At 43.0% G+C, this 23,161-nt stretch overlaps 1 protein-coding gene across 6 annotated transcripts in view; it reads left to right on the forward strand.

Annotated features, from left to right (window-relative positions):
• Nucleotides 1-18,950, forward strand: part of MECOM (MDS1 and EVI1 complex locus) — a 48,185-nt gene extending 29,235 nt beyond the window's left edge. For 3 of the 6 annotated variants that reach the window (XM_057378462.1, XM_057378463.1, XM_057378466.1), the window contains 8 exons: nucleotides 17-43; nucleotides 7,068-7,234; nucleotides 9,427-9,504; nucleotides 11,236-11,405; nucleotides 12,614-12,758; nucleotides 15,457-15,696; nucleotides 16,182-16,368; nucleotides 17,238-18,950. In XM_057378462.1, the coding sequence (XP_057234445.1) occupies nucleotides 17-43; nucleotides 7,068-7,234; nucleotides 9,427-9,504; nucleotides 11,236-11,405; nucleotides 12,614-12,758; nucleotides 15,457-15,696; nucleotides 16,182-16,368; nucleotides 17,238-17,369 (1,146 nt within the window). In that variant the 3' untranslated portion in view covers nucleotides 17,370-18,950. The remainder of the gene's footprint in view (nucleotides 1-16; nucleotides 44-7,067; nucleotides 7,235-9,426; nucleotides 9,505-11,235; nucleotides 11,406-12,613; nucleotides 12,759-15,456; nucleotides 15,697-16,181; nucleotides 16,369-17,237) is intronic. The other 3 variants (XM_057378464.1, XM_057378465.1, XM_057378467.1) reach the window with 1 other exon arrangement.
• The last annotated feature ends 4,211 nt before the right edge of the window (nucleotides 18,951-23,161 follow it).

Below are 23,161 nucleotides of genomic sequence, written 5' to 3' on the forward strand. Positions count from 1 at the left end.
TCAATTTTGCTCCCAGTTCCAATTGCCTGATCAAAGAATTTGGGTAAGTTCATTGCTTATATTTTTGATTTAATCACTGTGAAATAAATTGCATAAGAAAAATACAATATGAAAGATAACTTACYACTCAATTACAGAGCATGCCACTCTTTCCTGCAGGGTCTTGTAGCTGTAGCAGATAAAYATGCTCTTCTGTCAAATTGGCTTTATTTTTACGTACCTGATCCTGTTTGGTTTATTTGGTGAAGGCAATGGGAGCTTTACCTGAGTGAGGGTTCCAAATGCAGTCTTTGTTTATATGTGACTGAAATTGTTCCAAGCCGTTCTCCTTCAGAGATTGCAGTGAAATTTTCAGGCTGAAATCTTGTTAGATTGCAATAGTTAATAAATATTTAATCTGCATTAAAATACAGAGCATCAGAGGATTTCATGGTTCTCTCTCACTTCACTTTGGTGGGAGTTAGTCACTTTAATAGTTTTGAATAGTTAATAGTTTTGAAATGTTGAGCTTAATTGCTCATTGCAGTGCCTAAAGCAGAAATAAAACACCTATTTATTTGCAGTGTTTAGGTCAAATTTGTCCTCTGTGTATACTTACACCATCCTCCTTACACGAACAGGGACTGTGCTTTTAGTGTGCTGCGGGATAAATTTGGGCTTTCTCTTCTATTTTTATAAAACCTTATTTTTAATACATCTAATTTGTTCATGAAAAAAACAAGAAACAAGAAAAAGAACCACAGCAACTGCTTTTGCAGCTGCAGCTCCAATAACGCCGAGTTCTGCTCTTGCACTGCTGGCTCCTCAGCTGCAGAACTGAATCCATAAGTATTTGTCCCAGATTTTCCCAACCTTTGGGCTCTGGAAGGGAGAGCTGGAGCCAGAGGCAGTGGCTGAGGTCCTGACTCAGTGCTCTCATTGCTCTCACTGCCCCTGGACTCGTTTCACCAGGCAGAGCCAGGATTCTGCAAAGCGAGCTCTGAGTGAGATCTTTTTGTGCTCCTCTTCACGTGCGTCCCTGCGCGGAGCTGGTGGCCTTGCAGGTGGCTCTGAGCCCTGCCCTCTGCTCTGTGCCATCCTCAGAACACTTTAAACCAGTGATGGACCTTTGCTCTGTGTGCACACACGGATTTTAATCCCATTTTCTCTTTCTGGGAAGCTCTGTTTTGTGCAGCTGCAAAGATGCACTGGGAGGCTGAGCTGGAAGGAGCTGAGCAGGCACAGAATGACTCTGAGAGCTCTCAGAGGTGCTGCAGGAGCTCAGCAGGCAGRAGGTTCAATGCCAGACTTTGGAGAGCACTGGAGGTGGTTCCCAAACTTTYTCTTTGGGAAGTTCAGTGTAGGAGATGAAGGGGTTGTAGTAGRATTTGTGATTTGGCCCAGGCACCCTTAATCCTCTGCTCTCACAGAAGTGGCTCTGCTTGGGCAGGTTTGGGAAGTTGAAAAACTCAGTGAAGTCTGTTTCTTCTGTCTGCTTTCCTTGACTTTGGCTTAGTCCACAAATTTCCATTATCCTGCTTCTTTTGTGAATGTACGTCCCTTGTCCTCATGCTTTGAGCAGCTCCAGCAGAAATGGGTGTTTAAAACATGGAGTGATGAGGCAGGACACTGATCCAGGGATGAATCTCAGTCTTGAGAGGTTTGGTTGTGTCACACAAACCTTTGTACCTCAATTCCCAATTGCATGTGTGGTATATTTTGAGATTATTGGAGATTATTTTTCATYGTTTGGCAGGAGCCCTATGGTGCAAATGAGTGGGCAACACCCTCTCTGGAACGGATCAGAATTAATTTGATCCATTTATCCCATTTTGGTCCCATCGGGGGAAGGTTGCTATAAAGAGGTTCTGTAATTACAGGCAGACATTGTTTGCAATAGCTGTATGAGGAATCCCTGTAAATAATTARAACAGTTTTACAAATAAATGAAAAGGAGTTTGGTGAGTGCATTAACAAAGCATTTGTTTTACTGGGCTGATTTTCAGGACACGATCCATTCTGTTAACTGAGCTTAATCCCCACCAACTGCATTCACACAAATGGAGTTATTCTGGAGCCACACTGCAGATCAGCGGGAGTTTCTCGCTACTGCTTCATAAAGTTCAGCCACGTGTGAGAGGTCTCCTGAACGTGAAATAGCTCAGCCAAGTTCCAGGGCTGGATGTCCAAATGCACAGTTTCAACACAGCACAATTCACAAATTGCAGTTTTTAAAGGCAGCTTTATAACTTCAGCTGGGGGAGGGAGAAATCCTGAGCTTTAGCAGTTGGATTTTGAAGAGTTCCCCAAATAACAGYAGTAAAAATAGAAAGCAAACACTTGAAGAGTTTTTTTTTCCCATGAGGTCTGCCCATAAAGTCAGTTGTTTTTGTGATTGTAGCAGTGAAGGGGTCACGTTTGTGAAGGATGAGGTCACGTAATTCATGACATTGTCTGTGAGATTGTTTCATATCATCAGGTTATTCTTAAAAAGCAGCAACAGCAAACCTTGGCTTTATTTATGCCACTTTTTCTTGGGTTGGCTAATAAATTTTAAGACGAATGTTCAAGGCCCCTGCTGATGATATCTYACCCGCTGAAATGTTTATAAATACTTGTTTTAGCCGATTATGGTAATGTCTGCATTTTTGAGTCGGAGCTGGGGAATTGCGACTGCACATTAGTTTGCGTCAGTCGGAGGTTAATAGCCTCTCAGGGAGGTGGGGGAAAGCTGCTTCCTTTTCCAGACATCTGGACACAGATAGAATCAACAACTCTGATGTATGTAAATCAAAAGTTACTGTTCTATATAAAACGCTGTCATTCACCGATGGCGCGTTAGGAGCGCACGTGACTCRTCCGTGAGGCAAAAGCTGTGTGTGAGATGTGTAACAGGATCTTCTGCTCTCCTGCCTGCTCAGAGAGCTTTCTCCATGGGCAGGGCAATTGCACTGATCCCATCCTTGGGGTCAGGCAGTGTTTCCCCATTCAGGGATCACCATAGCTCTTGGGTTGGGGTGCAGAACCCYCTGAAAGCACAGCTGGTGGCTTTAACCAACACCTTCCTCCCTGGTGACCCCAAAGACCATCCCTGGAGAGAAGAGGTGACCATGAGTGACCCCCCAACCCCCAGGACATTCTCATAGCTTTCTCCAGGGGTTTGGTGGATTGATGAGCAGCAGCATCTCCATGGCCAACACAACTCCTGCGGGGGCAGGTCTTATTTTGACATCAGCAGTAACAGTGTTTTGGGGGGAAAAAGAGCTACTTCGGTTGTGTTTCAGCTGTAAGAGGGAGTTTCATTGTGGAAGAAGGAAAGTCATCTCCTGGGTTAATATTTAGTCATAAAAAGAGCGGGAGAAAGCATAAGAACAAAACAGTGATTTTTACAATCAATGAGGATTATCAGTGTGTCCACCTTGGGGTGTCACTGGGCCCTGAGCTGTGGAATGTGGCTGTAAATGCCACAGGAAGAGGGGTGATCAGGCAGAGAGTGGAGTTTGTGACTGTTCCCTGTGAGCAGCCAAATCCAGAGCTGACTATGGAGATTTTGCAGAAGATTCAGAGAAAATTGAGTCACCCAGATTAAAACAGCAATTAAAGTGAATGTCAGTAAATACCTGCTAATACCGAGGGGGAAGTGTGACTTTTAACTCCTGTCATCCAGGAAAGAGATCTTGAAGTTGGTAATCTTATGAAAATATCACCTGAATGCTTAGCAGGAAGGAATTGAAAACATCATTATGTTACGCTGCTTTCAGGTCTTGAATTCAGCTGAAGTTCCTCTTGAAAAGGCCATTGTAGAATTAGAAAAACAGAAACATGCAATAATGATGATCAGTGCTAGGGAACAGCTTCCATTCAAGAAGAGACTAAGTAGATTTTGATTATTTCAGCTGGGAAAAAAAAATGCCCAAGGGAGCTGTGCCCCAGCTCCGTGAGCCCACGAATGGTGAGCAGAGCCTGAATGAGGGATGGTTATTCATTAGTGGTAACAATACAAAAAAAAAAACAAAAAACCACCACACAAAAAGTATCAGGCAAAAGGCTTAGAAGGAACAAAATATGTTTTCATATGCTCCTATTTAAATTSGTGAACTCTCCTTGAGAAAAATGTAAATGGGTTTGAAAAGGTTTATCCGAGTGAACTGGAGCAGTAGCACCAATGGCTGTGGAACACCACAAATGAGATGCAGCCTCCTGAGATGCAGAGAGGTGCTCCTCTCGTGTGTGACAGGACAAAGGGATAGATCTGTCCCTTGCCTCTGTCCTCTCTGTCCCCTGAAGGTGCTGTTTGGCACTGGGTACCAAATCCCACATCKCAGGTTTAGAATCCCCTCTTGGTTTTGGTTCCTGGGTTGGACCTCAGTGCAAACCCCCCAATTTCACAGTGTTCAGCTGATGTTTTTCCAGACAGACTGGTGAGCAGGGGCTGTCTGCCTGCCCTCAAAGTGATGGAGAAGTGTTGTGGCTCAGAGCTGTAGGATTTCATGGGCTGTGAAATGCTCCCACAGCTCAGGAACCCATCCCACAGAAGGAATTTGAATCCTGCAGGCTCTGAGCACCAACACCCTCCAGGACTTGTAGAAAATGCCCCAATTCTGTTTCTTGGGAGCCCTACCTCCAGCAGATAGTAGCAGCTATAATTATCCTCTCAGCAGTGAAGTGACAGTGCCTCAGATCAGCAAAGCCAAACACTTCCCATTGGTGCTGGTGCCGTTCTTCAAAAACATAAATCATACCAGGTCACCACATAAGTCAGGCTTTAAAAAAAAACCGGCAAGACAACAATCACAATAGTCATTCCTATGGTGAGAAACGTATTTTTAGAAAGCGAGTAATGCTTTAAAATAATTGGAAGTGCTCGTGTTTCCTCTGGATGAGGGATTTAAGATTAGGTGCTGATTTCATACCTATTTTGGGACTGATGTAATCCTGGAGGGTTGGAGGTAGTGCTGATCTGTGTCGTTGTGCATTAAAACAAGAGCCTGTCTCAGTTTCTGCTCTGCRAAATCCTGGAAATAAGAACTAGAAAAAAAAAAATCTGTATGACTAAGCCATTTTAAATGTAAAGGGGAAAAGAGTTGATTTAATATGTTACTGGGGGGAGCCATGTGCATGAGAAATTGTGATCCAAAAATGATTTAAACCCACTAGATAATGAAATGGACTTGAATATTAAATATACATAAATAAAACATTTATTATACTTCTCAGCACCCTTATTATTCTTCACTATAAATATGTGGTATCATAACCCATGCACTGTCTTGTCATTGCTAATCAGCCCGAAGGCCAAAGGGCATTTTTCATTCAAACCATTTATTTTCAGCAGTTGTAAAATAGATGAGTGAATTTTTGTGGGGAACAATTAGAAGGAATTAAAGGCAGTGGAACGAGTGTTTTAGGAGCTTTCAGAATCGATTCTAACCAAAGGAGAAGATGAAGTCATATAAAAAGAAATATATGGTAATGTTGAGTTGTATGGGTTGATAATGACATCTCGGTGCTGAGATAGAATTACCTCCTCTCCCAGCAGCATCATCATTACATATCTCATGCCTGTGATCAGTACCCGTCAAAATCCTTCATAYTGACAAATGTGCTGTCCACTTGCATCTGTGGAGAATGTTTTAGCAGCTGAGTGATTATGAATCAAACCCCAGAGCTTACAGCCCTTACTGCCTCGCAATGCTTTCACATTTGTTGCCTGACAAGTAAATGTATCTTGACTTCCCTCTGAGATTTTTTTTTTTTTTTCCACCGTGTTTGATGAAAGACATTTGGCAAATTGGCAGTGGTACCCTGTACGTTGCAATTTGTACTCAGCATTAGGAATCTGAGCATGAAATGAGAGGGCAGGCTGCAGGCTAAAGGGAAAAAAACCACCCAGCCCAAAGGCAGAGCTAACCAGCATGGAAATAGTCATTCCAGGAGACAACCGTGTAATTCTGCCAATGGAAATACAATTAAATAAACCTGCAAAAATGCCCAGCTCTTCCAATTAAAATTTCAGTTTTCCAACAATCAGAACAGCCTTTTATGGATTTTGAAGAACAGTCTGTGGAGGTGTTCCAGCTGAGCAGGGTTCAGCATCTTGTCTTTCATGAAATTTCCTTCTTCATTACCAGCAAGATCTTGCACAGRGCTCGTGCTGTGGGTTTCATGCTCTGTAGGTGAGAGTTTGGCTTTCTTTTTTTTGCATCTGTTTGTGGTGTGGTGGAGAGGTGGATGGTTATTCTCACCTGTCAGTAGGCTCAGAAGCATTCTTGAGCTATTCAAGTGACAACGTTTGAGATTTTGGAGGAGCTTTTTGTGGTCTGTTCCAGACACCTTAAAGGAAACCATTCCCCAGAAATTATTTAATCCCCACTCCCTGCAAATTACAGACAGCTAATCAAGAGTGGAGACATCCCAAAGCACGAAGGATTTACGAGCAACTAAATATAGAGCAGGAATATCAAAAGGCTGTAGAAAAATAGGATAGACATCCAACAGGAACATGAATACAGAGCACCAAACCCACCCAAGCTTCATTTCTTCTGGGTTTACCGCATGATTTTTGGCTGTGATGGGTCAGAAAACTGGACTGGATAGTTGGATGTGGTTGGGACACTGATGGAGCCTCCTTGGATATGGATTGTTGGAGATTGAGAGATTGATTGAGCTAGAGACTGGTTGAGCTAGAATGTTCTCAGTGTTTCCCCTGTGATATGTGTCCTCTGCAAGTCCTTAAAAAAACACCAAAAAAAAAGAGTAGAAAATCAGTTATTATTTCTATTCATTTGGTACAAAATGTTCACTGATTTCTGTAGATGGGATGCATAGACTTTTAGGCACACAACCACAGAGCATGACTGTAAAACCTGGAATTTTTTAGAAGCTGGGGCTTAAAAATAAGGAGAAATGAACACTGGCTGATCAGTTCCCTCGTACCCCATGATTTTTGAGACTGCAGCTCTACACTGAATTATGKTTTTTTCCTTTTATCCCTTGTCCATTGATGTTCTCTGAATTTCGGGGTCCCTTTGGGGGCAGCAAGCAGAAGGGATCACTGAYCTTGGTGGGCTCTGTGCTCTCTCCTGCAGGTGTCGGCGATCGAAAACATGGCTGAGAAGCTGGAGAGTTTCAGCGCCCTGAAGCCGGAGGCCAGCGAGCTGATCCAGTCGGTGCCGTCCATGTTCAACTTCCGCGCGCCGCCCAGCGCCCTGCCCGACACCCTGCTGCGCAAGGGCAAGGAGCGCTACACCTGCAGGTAGCCCTGGGGCAACCACGCTGCCCTCCCTGAGCCCCCCTGCCCAGGAGAGCCCACACGACACACTCCGTGCCCAACGTGGAAAGCGTTTCCCTTTGGGGTCTCAAATTATTAAACTATTGGTGTTCCCCAGACAAAGAGCCCAATTTGGAAAGCATTTCCCTTTGGGGTCTCAAATTATTAAATTATTAGTGTTCCCCAAACAAAGATCCCAATGTGGAAAGCATTTCCCTTTGGAGTTCCCATTTATTAAATTATTGGTGTTCCCAAAACAAGGATCCCAACGTGGAAAGAGTTTACCCCTTTGGAGTCCCAAATTATTAAATTATTAGTGATCCCAAAACAAAGATCCCAACATGGAAAGCATTTGTCCCTTTGGAGTTCCCATTTGATAAATTATTGGTCCTCCCAAAACAAAGACCCCAGCATGGAAAGCATTTATCACTTCAGGGTTCCCATTTATTAACTTATTGGTGTTCCCAAAACAAGGATCCCAACATGGAAAGAGTTTATCCCTTTGGGGTTCCCATTTATCAACTTATTGGTGTTCCGAAAACAAAGACCCCAACATGGAAAGCGTTTCCCTTTGGGGTTCCCATTTTATAAATTATTGGTGTTCCCCAAACCAAGTACCCAATGTGGAAAGCATTTAAAAATAAGGAACACAAATTAAAAAAAATAGGTGTTCCCCAAACTAAGTACCCAATGTAGAAAGCATTTATATCTTTGTCGCCCCAAATTATTAAATCATTGGTATTCCCAAAACTCCATGCCCAGCGTGGAAAGAGTTTATCCCTTTTGGGTTCCCATTTATTAACTTACTGGTGTTCCCCAAACAAAGAGACCAACGTGGAAAGCGTTTCCCTTTGGGGTCTCAAATTATTAAATTATTGGTGTTCCCCAAATGAAGAGCTCAATGTGGAAAGTGTTTCCCTTTAGGGTCCCAAATTATTAAATTATTGGTGTTCCCCAAACACCATACTGTGTACACGATACTCCCTGTATTGTAGCAGTTTGATAAATGAGGTGGGAGCTGCTATGTAAACAATTCTCTTTTCCAAATTTTCTCATCACTTTCATATATATRAAAGTGTGCTTTCATTATTGATTTTTTTGATCATAAACTATGAGTGTGTTTTCTCTCAGGCTTCTGGTTTTAATATCCAAAGGGATCAGTGATAAAATACATGACTTATTAGGACTTGTGTGTACAGACTTAAAAAAAAAAAAGCCCCACAATGAAGATAGTCATTGAATGTGCACCCAAAATGAATGGGAGCTTTGTCAAGGAGAGTGGAATTAGCTGTGAGGGTATTTTGAAGGCTTATACATCACGTTGTGAAAAAATAAATGGGATGTTAAAAGTGAAGGGATGCAATCTTCAAAGTCATCACGTGGAGCAGCCACCACCCTCATTCACTTAGGAGAGTGCTGTGTGTGCTCTACCCCCGTGCAAAAATGGGCTCAATGTCCTTAACTGAAGGGGCCAATTATAAACTGAATATTAATGTGTTATGAAGGGGGGAGAGTTGGCAAAAATTCCTTCTTTTTTGCCATTATTTTTCCGGTGACACATTATCGAGTTTGGAGAATGGTTTTTAAATTGCACTGTTTTGGGTCTCTATATCATCTCCAGAAGGTGCAGGCGTTTGACACTGGCATATCGGTTTATCTGATCTTTTTGAAAACATGTCACCTCCTTTCAAGGCATGTTGTTATAGAAACATACCTTGATGGATTAGGTCTTTGAGTCTTGTCTGCTCTGATCCTATTCAATGCACAGAACGGTGTCACGTTTGCTGACACGTGGAATTGGCTGAAAGGTTTGAAATTTGCTTACACGGAGGCAGAAACCCGAGGCTTTAATAACAGATTCTCTTGATTCCAAACCTGAATGAGGCTGATAATCACCCAGAGGGCTYAGAAACTTGGAGTGATCTTTAAAAGTGGTTTGTTTTTTGCATATTCTGCACAAGCAAAGCTGGTTAGTGCCAGCAGTCCCAGTCCCACTCTCATGTGTGTGTYGATCCCTTACATTTGCTGAATGCTTTTATTGAGGTGTTTTTGCCAAAAAGCAATGTCAGTACGACCCTGTAGTGTTGATTCCATTTGGGCTCTGCATCCARTGTGGCTCAAACTGGGACAGAGCTCCTGCAAATTGTGTTGTCTTATCAAATGTTTTCTTATCACAGATACTGTGGCAAGATWTTCCCGAGATCTGCAAACCTGACCCGTCACCTGAGGACCCACACTGGAGAGCAGCCCTACAGGTACCAACTTTCACCCCTGTCGGTGCTGTGGCCCGGCTTTAAGGTCCCTTCCAATTTTCTGTTACTCTGTGAATAAAGCCAGGCCATTCACCATCCTTGCTGGACCATCTCCTCCTTAGCTTTGGACCCACCACTTTGCATTTGGTTTCAGAGTTTTGTGCATTTGGTGCTGATCCTCAGTGTTGAAGCTGCAGGAAAGGAGAGGATTTTGGTCTTAGTGATTTTTTTTTTTTGGTTGAGGCAGCTTCCCAGCACTGTCCCCAAGCCCTGCCTTTGCTGGCAGGGTGGCTGGCTCTGCTGAACCAGCATGATTGAAGTTCAGTAAGGCTCATGGACATATTTTCCCTTGGAAAATGTTTCTTTCTTGGAGTTCTGCAATGCTATTTGTAGCCTAAAATTTGGTGATTTGTCAGTCAACTGATTTCTGAAAGGTCCAGTTGCAAAGGAGTTACTGTGTTTATTTGTTTCCTGCCTAATCTGGATCCTTTCTGAGGTCTGCTGAACCAAAACCCGTGTGGGTGTACTCTCCTGTTGATAAGAATATTTGTGTGATACTGAATCCAGGACAGTCACATGCAGAAATGCAGCTTCACCCTATTGAAAATGAAAGGCTAATTTAAACTGGAAAGAGGCCAGTTCATGTTCCAGTAAAACAAATGCACAGATTTCTGCATTTTATGAGCTGTAAAGAGCAGACTAAGCTCATTGTTTGTGAGGAAACAATATGTTTTTTTGCGTCTAGTCTCTTTGGGAAATGAGATTCACATCTAATTTTATTGAAGGAAGGTCTTGATGCATGTTATACCCGTCCACTGCATAAAAGCCACAAGCAATTAGGAGCATAATGGGCGATTTCAGCACTAGAAAAAAAAAATTGACATCACTGACAAGCCTAAGAGAGGCACGGGAGAAGTAAAAGATTGAAAAASTGAAGTGGTGAAGACTCTTGGCTAGGTGCCAGCCAGAGAATTTGGAATAGTTATAGTATGACTTAGTAATGGCTTAAAGAGCAATACAGTAAAGGCTTTAGGGACTCCAAATCGCTGCAGAGTATGAAAATTGATGCCTCTGGTACCAGAGTGATAGACTAAACTACTCACATTGGCACGGTATTAAAGGTTGGGATTGTTTATTGCTGGTTTTTGCAAGATAACCAAATTTCCTCTGGGATTAGCAATCAAGCAAGCTAATTCCTCAAGAAAAGATCTAATCACACAGCATAATTTCGAATAGGAAAAGAAATAGCCCTTTTTACCTTATTTGAGCATTAGAAGAGATCTGTTTCATGTTTTTTCCAAAAGTGTTTAATTGTATTGTATTGGCAGCACATGAAGCAATAGAGTTATTGCTCTACTGTTTTCAAACTTCCCAACTTTGCGTGCAACAGTTTTGAAAACATGGGACTCAATTACCATAGCTAATTTGATGCCATTAGCTCAGAAATATTACGCTTATTCCTTGAGGCAGTATCTAAAATATAAAGTCTAATGTGAATTAAAGCTGAAAACCCCACTGTAGAGGTTCTGTCTCCATTCCAAAAGCACAGTTACTCAGCCAAAATTTGTCTTTATATCAGGGAGGATTGTGCTTCAGAGAGGACCAAAGAGCTGCAGTTGGGTGGTGTGGACGAGCCCAGAAGGCTCTTCCTGTATTTTAGGACAAATCTTATGTTTCCAGCTACTAACAAACCCTTTCCTACCCACTTTTTTTTTGTTTGTATTTTTTTTTTAGATGCAAATACTGTGACAGATCCTTTAGCATATCCTCTAACCTGCAGAGACATGTGCGTAACATCCACAATAAAGAGAAGCCATTCAAGTGTCACTTGTGTGACAGGTGTTTTGGTCAACAAACCAATCTTGACAGACATCTAAAAAAGCACGAGAACGGGAACATGTCTGGTATGTATGCCTTTTCCCTCCTGCTTTTTTTCCTCCTGTCTTTTCTCTCCTGTCTTTTTTCTCCTGTCCTTTCCCCTCCTGCCTTTTCCCTCCTGTCCTTTTCCTCCCATCTTTTCCTTCCTGCTTTTTTCCTCCTGTACTTTTCCTCCCATCTTTTCCCTCCTGCTTTTTTTTCCTCCTGTCTTTTCCCTCCTGCCTTTTCCCTCCTGTCTTTTTCCCTGCCCCACATCCCGTGTGCCCATTCCCTGTTGGTGCTGCCGACTGTCCATAGGCACACGCTGCTCTGAGGGCTAGGAGGGGCTGCAAAATATGCAATAGACTAAGCTCTGCTGACATTTAAAGTGCTTTGAAAATCCCAGCATAAACTCTCCCCTTGTATAACTTGAGACCACTGGATGATGTCTTTTCTTTTGGTTTTAATTAAGCCGACCCATGGCGTTTTGAGAACAGACTGGGAAAATTGGTTTAATCCCATCTCCACAATCACTGGGCTCTCAATAGGAGCCCTCGATTAAGAATCTCTGGGGGCACTCTAAAACCTTTTCCTGGCACCTTCTGAAATATTCCCAGTGTCAGGAGCTGAAAGGAGCTGGCTGTTATGGAGCTAATGGTGCTTCTCAAACCCCAAAGCAAATTGGTGACCGCAGCAGCAGTGCAGGCAGGGGCAGGTAGGGGATGTCACTGCTCTGGGGATCTGCAGGTTTGAATGGAAACCCTCCCTGCASTCCTTTCAGTTTGCATTTTGTGTCCCTGGAAATAACCGGGGGCATGCAGTAAATGCAGAGCTGTCCCTTCCCCAGCACTCAGAGAGAGGCGTCTGTCACCTGGGGGATCATGGCAATGGCTGCTCCGTATTGTGAACAAATCTATATAATTAATAGCTCAAAATGAAGTTCTGTTTGCTCAGTTCAGCCATTGGTCTAAGAAATTAATGGACAGTCTCGGAATGGGAGGGAGATGTTGAAATAGAGACGTGGCAAAAGTGATAATAAATCATGGAAAGGGCACCCAGTCATTTTGGCTGGACATCACCTTTGCCTGTGAGTAATTACTAATTACTGTTTTCATGGTCAAAAGCTGATGGTCCACACTGACCAGCTCTCTGGCTCTCACCCATTTTAACCAATGTTTCAATTTCATTTTGATCTAAATGGTTAAATATAGAAAACACGAAGGAAAACAGCAGACATTCTCTGTTTTGCTTTCAGGTACTGCAACATCTTCACCTCACTCAGAACTGGAAAGCACAGGGGCAATCCTAGATGACAAGGAAGACTCTTACTTCACAGAAATTAGGAATTTTATTGGAAACAGCAACCACAGCAATCAATCCCCCCGAAACTCAGAGGAGAGGTGAGTTTTGCATTTGAAAGGTGCCCAGTTCTCCTTTTCCAGGTCTGCAGACCTGATTGTTCACTTTTGGCAGTGTCTGGAGCCAGTGATTTTAGAACCTGGCTGCTTGGTGTGTTAGGAAAATAAATGTGTTGATTCTACTGTGTATGAAGAAATTTCAAGTGGCAGATGCTGGACAAGAGATTCCATCTGTGAACACATTACTCCTCRTATCTGTGGCTCTCAGTTTCAGGCTCCCACCGCTGCTTTAAGTGTGCTGAAAAATTCCTTCTCTTTGCATTCCCGGCAGAACAGGTGAATTCTACATCCTGTGGCTGAATTGTATGGAGCCTTGGGATTTAAGTGCAATTTAAATGTGTAATTAATAAAGTAGACCAAGCTAARTTCTTGGATCAAATGAAGGATTGTAGCTGGAAGGCCTTTCCCGTAAGTAACTCAATCCTGAGAAAGATGCTGAGTGGCCAAAAGCCCGCGAGGCTGCGGGTGGGCGCTGGGAGTCCACAGCCCTCCAGCATGTGAGAGAGCTTTTTCTACCAAGATTTATTAACTCTATGGGTGTTTGAATTCTTCTGAASTAGCAGAAGAGAGACCACTTCTAAATATTTTCAGTTAATAAAAGTACAGCTAAGCAGAAAAGGCTGTGGGATGGAGCCCCACGTATTTCTTTGGGATTGGTGTTGCATTATGSATTGTTTTCCCTTTTGAATTGGCATCGCATTATCAACATCAAAAAATTCTTRCTGCTGGTGACAAACTTTGCTGTCCACTCAATTTCTAGATGCCTTTGTGAAGGGATAAAAAGGGTGGACACAAGGCAATTTCCACAAAAGTATTGGATTAAGTGATTACATGCATATTCAAATTTCATTCCATCTTGATTGGCAAKGAGGGCTTGGGATTTTTTCCTTGCACATCTGGTCTCAACATGTCCTCCRACAGGAAGTCAGCAAAGTGGAAAGGTTGCTGGGTTGTGCAGTGTTTCCTTTCTAAATTTGGCACTTCAGACTGCTCTTGACGGATATTTTATCCCTGGCAAATTGCTGCATTTGAAAGCATAATTAGAGAATCTGTTTTCTTAATCACATGGCTTTTGTTKCTTTGGTTGTAGTCCATCTCCCTTTCATTTCTAGCAGCCTCAATTGAGCATAACAAGCAAGTTGGCAGCCCAAGCTGCGCTCAACAATTTCTTATTTCTGCCTATTTAAATAAAAGATGATAAAGAGATATTTCTCTGATGATCTTAGAGGGAGGCGGCTGCTTCAGCTCTCCCTGCTCTGCACAACCTCAGATTTTTTGATACTGTTGTAAAGACAGACCGTTCCCTAGAGCTTTTTTCTCAATGCAATACTAAACTCACGGCAGTCAGCTGGAATTTGCTCGGAAAATAGATGAAACTCTAATATGTTTAAGAAAACGATGCTATTATTGAGGAACTTTTCTCCTTGGAAAGTCCATCTGTTACAGCAGCAAGTCAAATGTTAAACACCAAGCAGGCTGTGAGGGYTCATCTTATCTTGCTCCAGCTCTGGGTAGATCCCACATTGTCCCGCACAGTTTGAAGCACACAGAGTCTACRGCAGACTGCGTGCGGACAATGAGGTTTCCATTTTTGTAACTGTATTCCTGGAAGAGTTAAGGACCTTTTGCACAATGAGAACAATAGATGAATCAAGGCCTCTGTGCTACGTAACATGGTGGGGRCAGATAGGCTGGGAACGTGGATTTTGGGGAGTCTCCAGTGGGTGCAGCTCGTTCCCATCRCCGAGACTGTGGTTGGGCGTTCATYRGCGCCGCRGTGMCGAATTTTTGTGGTGATGGACACAACGCAGCTCCGAGAGCTCTGRATCCTACAGGGCTGAGACCATTTCCAAACGAGCCCCCAGCCCARCATGGGCATTATGTCCTTGATAAAAATCCAGTAGGAAGTAGTTAAGAGGAGTCATTGTCTGAGAGCAAAGGGCAGCGTAATAGCAGCGCGTAGACCAAATGGTTTTCCATGTGTGTATTGCTGTAATCGCTCATTTAATAAGAATAAATGCACTTAAATTGCCGTATGACCTTTCTTTTCATTGCTTTTTACCCTTCAAATCAGTCAATAACCTAGTTCAGCGTGGAGGMAATATTGCAGACTGCTCTTCAGGTSTCCAGCTGAAGTCCCTGAGGTTCCTATGTTAGAAATCCATACATTCRGTGGAGCAATATGGCTTCCAAAGGGGTGGCAGTGTGCAAAATTAATTATGCACATAATTTTGACTTTAAAACTCGGAATGCTATACTGGATGTCACTTTTTTGTTAAAAATGCCAGATCCGATTTTCAGAGTTTCTTGGCCTCTGCAGCTTCTGTTAAAAAGCAGTGAGTTGTTTTGCCCAGACTATGTGTATGATTGGAAACTTGAGATGAAATAATGCRTGAGAAAATTTGGAATGGTTATCTGAACAGGGCTCTGCTTGAACAGTAGTTTTAGCAGGATAACAGGAAAATCCCATGCTGGTGGTGCTGTAATGTCCCACTGATTTCTGAGTGGAATTTTCTCCAGTGCTGCCTGAATGTCTGAATCTAAGTGAGGTATAAAACTACAGAAATCACTTTATTCTGCTGGGACAGATGCTTTTCAGATCTGCCTCCAAGAGTCTGCCAGTGAGGAGCTTTCATATCTGATTTGTGTTCATCGCTTGGGTTTGTTTTGGTGCTTTCAGAATGAATGGCAGCCACTTTAAGGATGAAAAAGCCATGGTAGCCAGCCAAAACTCGGACCTGTTGGACGACGAGGAGGCAGAAGATGAAGTAATGATGGATGAAGAAGATGAAGAGGGTGAAATGGCAGCAGGGAAGGTGGTCAAGGAGCCTGTGACGAGCGACATGCGTGAAGGCACTCCTGAGGAGGATTACGAGGAGACGAGTACTTTGGACGTGAACTGCAAAGCTTCCCCTGGCAGGTTGGTTCCTTCTGAGTGGGATGGGATAGGAACAATGAGCTGCTGACCGCTCACACAGTGCTGTCCATCTATGTTTGGTCAGCAGCAGCCCTGCTCACAGCCTCTGCGTGCCATCCCCATTTTGTGGGGAAAATKTTGGGAAAATTTTGGGAACTCTCAGCTGTTGTGAGGGGCTGCTGAGACAGGAAGCAGGGTGAAAGTTCTATAGGAGGGGCGTTATGTGCCCCGTGAACACTCCTGGATCTCTCATAATGGCCTTGTGAAAGGCTGTGGGGACTCCACAAGATAGACAAACTGCCTCCCCCACTCTACTGCCCTTTCTTTACAAAGGGAATTATTTTTATTTCAGGATCACTATTTCGTGAGGCAGTGCAATTTATGAATGTGAAAAAGGGGGAATGGTTAGATGTTCTCCCTCTGAGAAGACGAGGGAACGCAGAGAGGATAATYTAATTGACATTAAAACCTCCGTGGTGTTTTTGCAGGTATAAAGACGAGGAGTATAGTAAGACTGGACTTTCGGCTTTGGACCACATAAGGCACTTCACAGACAGCCTCAAAATGAGGAAAATGGAAGAAAATCAATACAGTGAAGCTGAATTGGCAGCTTTCAATGCTTCCCAGCTGCCAGAGGACCTCAAGCAACCGTTGTACAGGAAATCCAAATCCCAGGTAAAAGCTTAACTCACGTTAAAATGTTATTGTCACCAAATACCCACAGGATTAAGCTGTTAGTGTGTGGCAGGCAGGGCTGTGCTCCAACCTCAGCCTGCTCCGGCAGAGACATGGCAGGGTGCTCTGGTCCCTGAGAATGGAGGGTTTCCATAGCTTTTTCTTACTTTTCTTTGCTATTTTTGTTCTGCCTGCTGCCCACAGAAATGCCATGGTAAGAGCTAGTCCCACTGAGCTCTCAGGCACGCTGGTGCTGAGTAGTTTAGGTGCAGCCTCGCAGGGATGTGACTTGATTTTCTGTCTGGCTTGGCTTTTTGGTATTTTTTTATAGCCTGTTAGACAGTACCACCTCTAGGTCCTCAGCAGGTTTTACAAAGAGCAATAAATGAAATGGTATCCTTGTGCYATTTCTTGCCATTTTTATAATAATAATTAAAATGGGGTTTTTTTAGCCCCTTTGAAAAGTTTCCATTTTAAAAACTGCAGAATATGCATGTAGGAAAGGTCAGCGAAGGAGAATGTTATATTTGGTGAAACACAGGACGAGACAAGGGATAATGTGATTCCTCAGCCTCTTGAAAGGAACCTCCTGTGCCAAGAATCTGCAGGCAAAGGAGACTTTGGGACCTCGTCTACTATCAAAGGTTTCTCCKAGCTTTGTGAAACCAGATGAAAGCAGAAATTATTATTACTATTAGTGAGTCAAAAGTGCCAGTGAAGGGGTTGACAGTGGTTTTTACCTAAAGTATTTTGTGGGGGTGTTTTTTTGAACTGAGTGGAGTAGCCCAAGCGCTGCCCTGGCGCGGCTCCGGGCTCAGATCCACGCCGCAGGAAGGTCACCTCTTTGTCCTTGTCCTGTCCCCATGCAGGCCTATGCCATGATGCTCTCTCTCTCCGACAAGGATTCCCTTCACCCCGCGTCCCACGGCTCTCCCAACGTGTGGCACAGCATGGCCAGAGCCGCCGAACCCAGCGCCATCCAGTCCATCAGCCACGTATGACAGTGCGGAGTCTCTCCGAGGATGGGACCAAGTCCAAACCAGTAGCATGGCTCTTTCATATATGACTATTTAAAAGACTGCTGAGCAGAATGCCTTATAAATCTGCAGGGTCACTCATTTAAAGTCCGGTGACCTTAAACTGAATAATTTTAAGAAAAAAAGAAAAAAAGAAAAGAAAGAAACTATTTATTCTCGATATTTTGTTTTGCACAGCAAAGGCAGCTGCTGACTTCTGGAGGATCAATGCGACTTAAAAAAAAAAAAAAAAATTAAAAAAAGTTTCAGTGGATTATGTAAAACGGGGCCGGGAAAAAGTGTCTTCCAGTTCACCCGGCTTTGAGGGGCAGGGGCAGAAGGGTTAAGACTGCATTGATACACACATGGGCACTCCTTTAAAGTAGGAAYTGAATTGATTTTCTTTTTGTATGAGATAGCTTGACACAGGATTGGGAACAGTTGCTTTTATGTACAAATCTCTTCATTAAAGCTTTATGCATTTTAACCCTTCAAAAGAAAGAAAATAGATCTATCAAACGCACACTATCCATCGTAAATGTAGAAAGAAGTAACAGGGAATATTTTGTTCTCTCCGTAATTCTTTTGCCTTCTCAACTGCATTGTTAAAAAAGAAAGGAAAAACAAGGAGAAAAAAAAAGACAGAAAAAGAAAGAACTCTGAGAAACAATACATAAGAGGCTTGTGTATATTGTAAACTATGAATGTTCACTACTCCAAGAAGCTAAATCATCCAGATAATTCCGTGAAAGCACCGCGTTCATCGACAGCACCACTAGTTCGAATCATTGTAAGGAGATCTTTTAATTTTCGACAATCATGTCACTGTTTTGTTGTATTGTTTCCTTTCCCCCTACCCTCTTTAATTTCTCCTTTGTGTTGTGTGTACCATGTATTTATTTGTTGGCAAACGATTGTTTGTTGATTCCGATAGCACTGTTCCTGTAACAAACAGCACTGCTCCAGTCCCCCGCTGCGTTACGATGTAAGGCACCCATGTACTTCCAAAAAAAAAAAAAAAAAGTGAGGTGAACTGATCTGTGTATATGGGAGTGCAAAACAGTGTTTGAAATTTTCTTACATTCCTCTTTTATTTTTTTTTTTTGCCTTTTAATGAACTAAATAACTAATAGATGCGACTTAGTTTTGTTGGGTTTTTTTTTGTAATACAGTAAATTGATTCGATTGTATAAACAGTTATAATTTCTTCATGAAAGCATGATTCTTCTGATTAAAAAAACTGTACCCAATATTTTATGCTGGTTGTCTGCGAGCTTGTGTGATGTTATGTTCATGTTAATCCTATTTGTAAGATGAAGTGTTCCAAATTTATGTTTTAAAAAAATAAATAAATAACGGAAGGTATTCAGTTATTTTTGGGGTTTTTTTTTGGCCTTTAGTGAGGGACCAGATTTATTTTTTCCTTTTGTTTATAATCTCATTTTGAAATAATCGGCAAGTTGAGGTACTTTCTTTAAATGCTTTGTACAATGTAACTGTTACGCATTTCAGTACATTACTATGGGAGGATCAACTTAAAAAAAAAAATAATAAAGGACTACAAAACTGAAGGGATCTATTTCCTTATTGTCTTGGTTTTGTCTCAGTCAAAAGGGGCAAAAAAGGGGCATTTCCTCAGCAGTCTGGGGAGGAAAGATGGATCTGAGGGGTTGTGAGGATGGGGCACTGGGAGGTGTTGTGGACTTGGCCATGAAATTTGGGACACGAGCCAGAGCCTCTCAATAGAGCCACTGTTGGACGGGTTTAGCTCAGTCCTTGAAGTTTSCAAACACTACCTTGGAAAAGAGGGAGATTTAGGTCATTTCACAGATGAGATTGGTGCAATGTCACCTTCAAAGGATTTGTGGAGCCCTGAGCTTGAGCTTTGCCTTCCTGCTGCTGGTGGGGACAACTTTGGGATGGTGGAGCTTGGCTGGTGCATGGTGAAATACCAGAGTGATCAAAATCCATGTCKGAGAAGCTAAATGAGCCTCCAGCTGCATAAAACGAGCCTTTTAGAGCCTAAAAGGGGGAAAAAAGGAGCATTTTAGTTTGTGTTCCCTTTAAATTAGGTCCAAACCCTCTGGGCAGACTGTGGAGGGGTGGGATGTCAGGAAAAGCCAGCATTGGCCCAGGGAATGCTCATCCTGCTGCTCTGCTCATCAGCAGAGATTGAAGTGTTGAGAAGCTGCTCTCTCAGTGCACAGAGACCTCTACACCTCATTCTTGAGTTATATTTTACAATAACCTGTGTGTGTWGTTCTTGTCTTCAGCCCAGTTTTGGGTTTGGTTGGTTTGCTCCTTCAGCTCCAGAGCTTTCTGCACAGGTTGGTGGCAAGCTGAGACGTACAGCCTGATGGTTTTCATGCAGGAAGTGTAAACCACACCTCCCACAAAATAATTAAAAACAAACAAACAAAAAAAGCTAAAACCAAAAAAACCCACCAAAACCAAACAAAAAAAAACCCCAAAAACCAAAACAAAAGCAAATAAAAACAGCCAAACAAACAAAAAAAAATACAACAACAAAAAAAAATCCCATGTGCATATTCCTGTACTCCACTGCCCCGGGGCACTGGCCAGCTACATGCAGATAATTGCATAAATAAGCCATTATTTTTAGTGCAGTTAAAGCCACTGTGAAACTTGGTTTTAGGTTTCTGCCAAATACGAGAACAAATAGATTAATCAAGTCAAGTTTTTATCTGYAAACAACTTTCCAGATCGTTTTCCCCTTTAATTTGATGCAATGACAGCTCTTATCAGCTCTGCCCTCACCTGCCTTAGATGAAAGGAGCTTTGGGAGGTGGAGAAGAGGGTGGGACAGTGTCCCTTGGGTTTAATGCTCTGGGGAAAAGTACTCCTTGAGCTGAGCTGAGCTCGGGGTTAGTCCAACCTGCCCATGACCAGGTCTGTTGATCATTAGGGAGGGACTGCCCCAGCCTCATCCAGATTTTGGGCTGATTTTCCCACTGTTTGCCCGGAATTTGGTGTTTTCTTGTCCCAGAATCCCAGCCAGCAGCACTGCCCGTGGGGTTTGATGGACAGAGGGGACAAAATGTATTTCTATAATATCACAATCTACCTTCAAATCTGCGTAGATCCCTTACCAYGGCCTTGATTTTCATTGCCTTTCCTCAATACCAGGGTCAGTCACCCAGAGGAACAGCTGAAGAGCAAAGCAGGGTTTGATTACTCATCTCATCCCCCAAAAAACAAAGAAAACGGGATAATTTTTGTGTCATACCCTCCCTGATGGACCACACAGGTACACTTGTCCAGATGCAAACAGATGGCTGAGTGAGGATTGATGTTTCTGGCTTTTTGCTATTTTTTTTAATTCAATTTCTTTATTTTTCAAGGAAAGAAAAAGTCAATACTTTTTAAAAAACCCCTTCAGCTTCTTTCAGCATCATCCTACTGTTCACCCCACTGCGGTACTTTTCTGCAAGTCCACAAATCATTCCCATGTGATCCAGCAGCTTTCCTAGATGGAGGAGCTGCACATTACCCTCTCAATTCCGATCTGCAGAACCTAACAAAACCCCAGCATGACAAGATGATTAATCAATATTTCACCCTGGCCCAGCTCCTCAATATCCCTGCRGGTCCCAGTCACTGTTCCTGTGTCAGCTGCTGTTTCCAGTGGGTACATTCATGCAGTAATGGGAGGGGAAGTTATTATAAAACAATTTACAGGGCTGCTTTTGCTCAGCTATTCCATTTGGCCCGTTGCTCCTTGCGTGTCTTGAGCTTTAAAATTTTAAAATTTTCTGTCRGGTCTCTCGTATGTAGAGACTCACTGTGAGCTCCTGGATGGCTCTGCTGCTCTCCTCCTCCTCCCATCTATTTTTAGTCCCAGTTGTGGTTTGGTTGGTCACTTGTAGACTGGTCTGGAAAAGTTAGYTTCAAAGATGCTTCCAGTAATGATTTAAACAAAACAAAGGTATCCAGCAGCAAACAGAAACCCCTTTTTCCATGTCAAAGCCCACATTCCTTGCCAGGACTCTGGTTAGGAGGGAAATGTGTTCTGCAGCCTGRCCAAAACCAGGCTCTGTCCCGTCCATTGAGTGGCTCTGAAGGTCTGGGAGGACACCCAGTCTGGGGATGGCAAGAGCCAAATTAACTCAACTCCCRTTTCTGTATAGAAAATGCTTTAGGAAAGGTTTAACTCAAGTTCAGAGTCTTTTAGTGAAGTCTGGGGAGATGGTGAACATCAAATTAAAAGTAAAAACTAAGTATTGTTTCCTCTTCTTTTCCATTCTTTTTTTTTTCCCTTGATTCAGACTAATTTGCTGCTAAAGGAAGACAATTTTTAGCAAAATTAYCCCAGGATTTAGATTGTAATCAGACTAACATTTAGGTAATCCCTGGAAAGAGGCCCCAGTGCCACACAATGATCCAGGAACTCGTGGTACATCTTGCAAGCTTTTATCCCAAAACTGCTGCCTAAACTTTGCTTGGGACTGGTTGACCCCTCTAGGTACGAACACAAACCAGACTGAACACAAATCCTTTTGCATGTTGGAAGCAGAGCCTCCTTTTTTTTAAATTTTTTTTTTTTAATCCAAGAGGGTGCACATTTTAAYGGCAATTGAAACTGTTTATATCTATAAATCCATTTGGGGAAGTTTGGGGAACCTTTTACTATGAAAGGTGCTTAGAAATAGGAAAGTATTGTAGTGCAATGAGATTTAGCAGTTTCAGCTCTGGGGGGTCTGAGAGAAGGCACCTCCAACAGGCACCCGCCTTTCCCCTGCTTTATTTTAATACTAATTAATTCCAGAAAGGCTAGAGAAATTCAATGAAATGCTACACTTCTAAGAAAAAGTTTTGCCTGAGACTCTTCAAGCAGGCCTCCCAGCTCGGAAGGGTCTAGTGGGATAAGAGGGTTAGTGCTGATTTTGATGCCTAAATTATCAGTAATTAAGAAATTGATTTTCGGGGATTGAAGAAAATTTTAAACAGCTGCTTCTTTCAGGCCTTCTACTCCTCATTTTCATTAGCATGTGCTAAGGCAATCTGGAAAATATATTTAGATCTGTATGATGCCATGACAAGCCCTCAGCATCTGTAGCTGGGGGCAGATTGGGGTGAGATAGCYGAGGGTGGATGTGCCAGCACACACATGTGGAAGCGTTCAATTTGTAACACGATTACAGCCCCGACACAAAGCCCGCTTGATACCTGCGGCAAGCGCGGAAAATTCTCCGAAATCATGTCATGTTTCACAGCGCCGGCCAACTCAAACTGGAGGGGCTAATTCCTGGGGAATCTCTTTCAGCAGGAGCGTGTCAGCCCCACTTAAGGTCTGGGAGGGTTGGCGTTAATTGGGGTGAGCTGTGCAGCAAAGCAGCCCCTTTGTCCCCCCTTTGCCACATCAGCCCCTCTGCCTTCCTGAGGGTGGCCAGGGGAGGAGCTTCTGCTTGAAAACCTGCTGGAAAAGCTCGAAATTGGGAGATTTCAGCCTGGGTGAGAGAGGTTGGGGTGCTCAGCTGGTTAAAATGGCCATTGCAGGAGAGAAGGTGGGGAGCTGCCTTCTCCACACACAAAGCTGACACCAACATCCTCCAAGGATTCTCTCTCGTCTCATCCGCTCATCTCCACTTCCAAAATAGAGGTTTTTCAACATCTGAAGTGCTGACACACTGGGATAAAGAAAGAAAAATAAGGCATGAGCTGAGATGCTGAAGTTAATTTAAGCATTCAACTTCTCCTGAATTTCAGAGGGATTTGTGTGAAAATCCCAGCAGACACAGTATGGGGTCATCCATAAT

The sequence above is a fragment of the Malurus melanocephalus genome, unplaced genomic scaffold, assembly GCF_030028575.1.
Source record: "Malurus melanocephalus ecotype Western Australia unplaced genomic scaffold, MMel_1.1 scaffold_360, whole genome shotgun sequence".
Classification (NCBI taxonomy): domain Eukaryota; kingdom Metazoa; phylum Chordata; class Aves; order Passeriformes; family Maluridae; genus Malurus; species Malurus melanocephalus.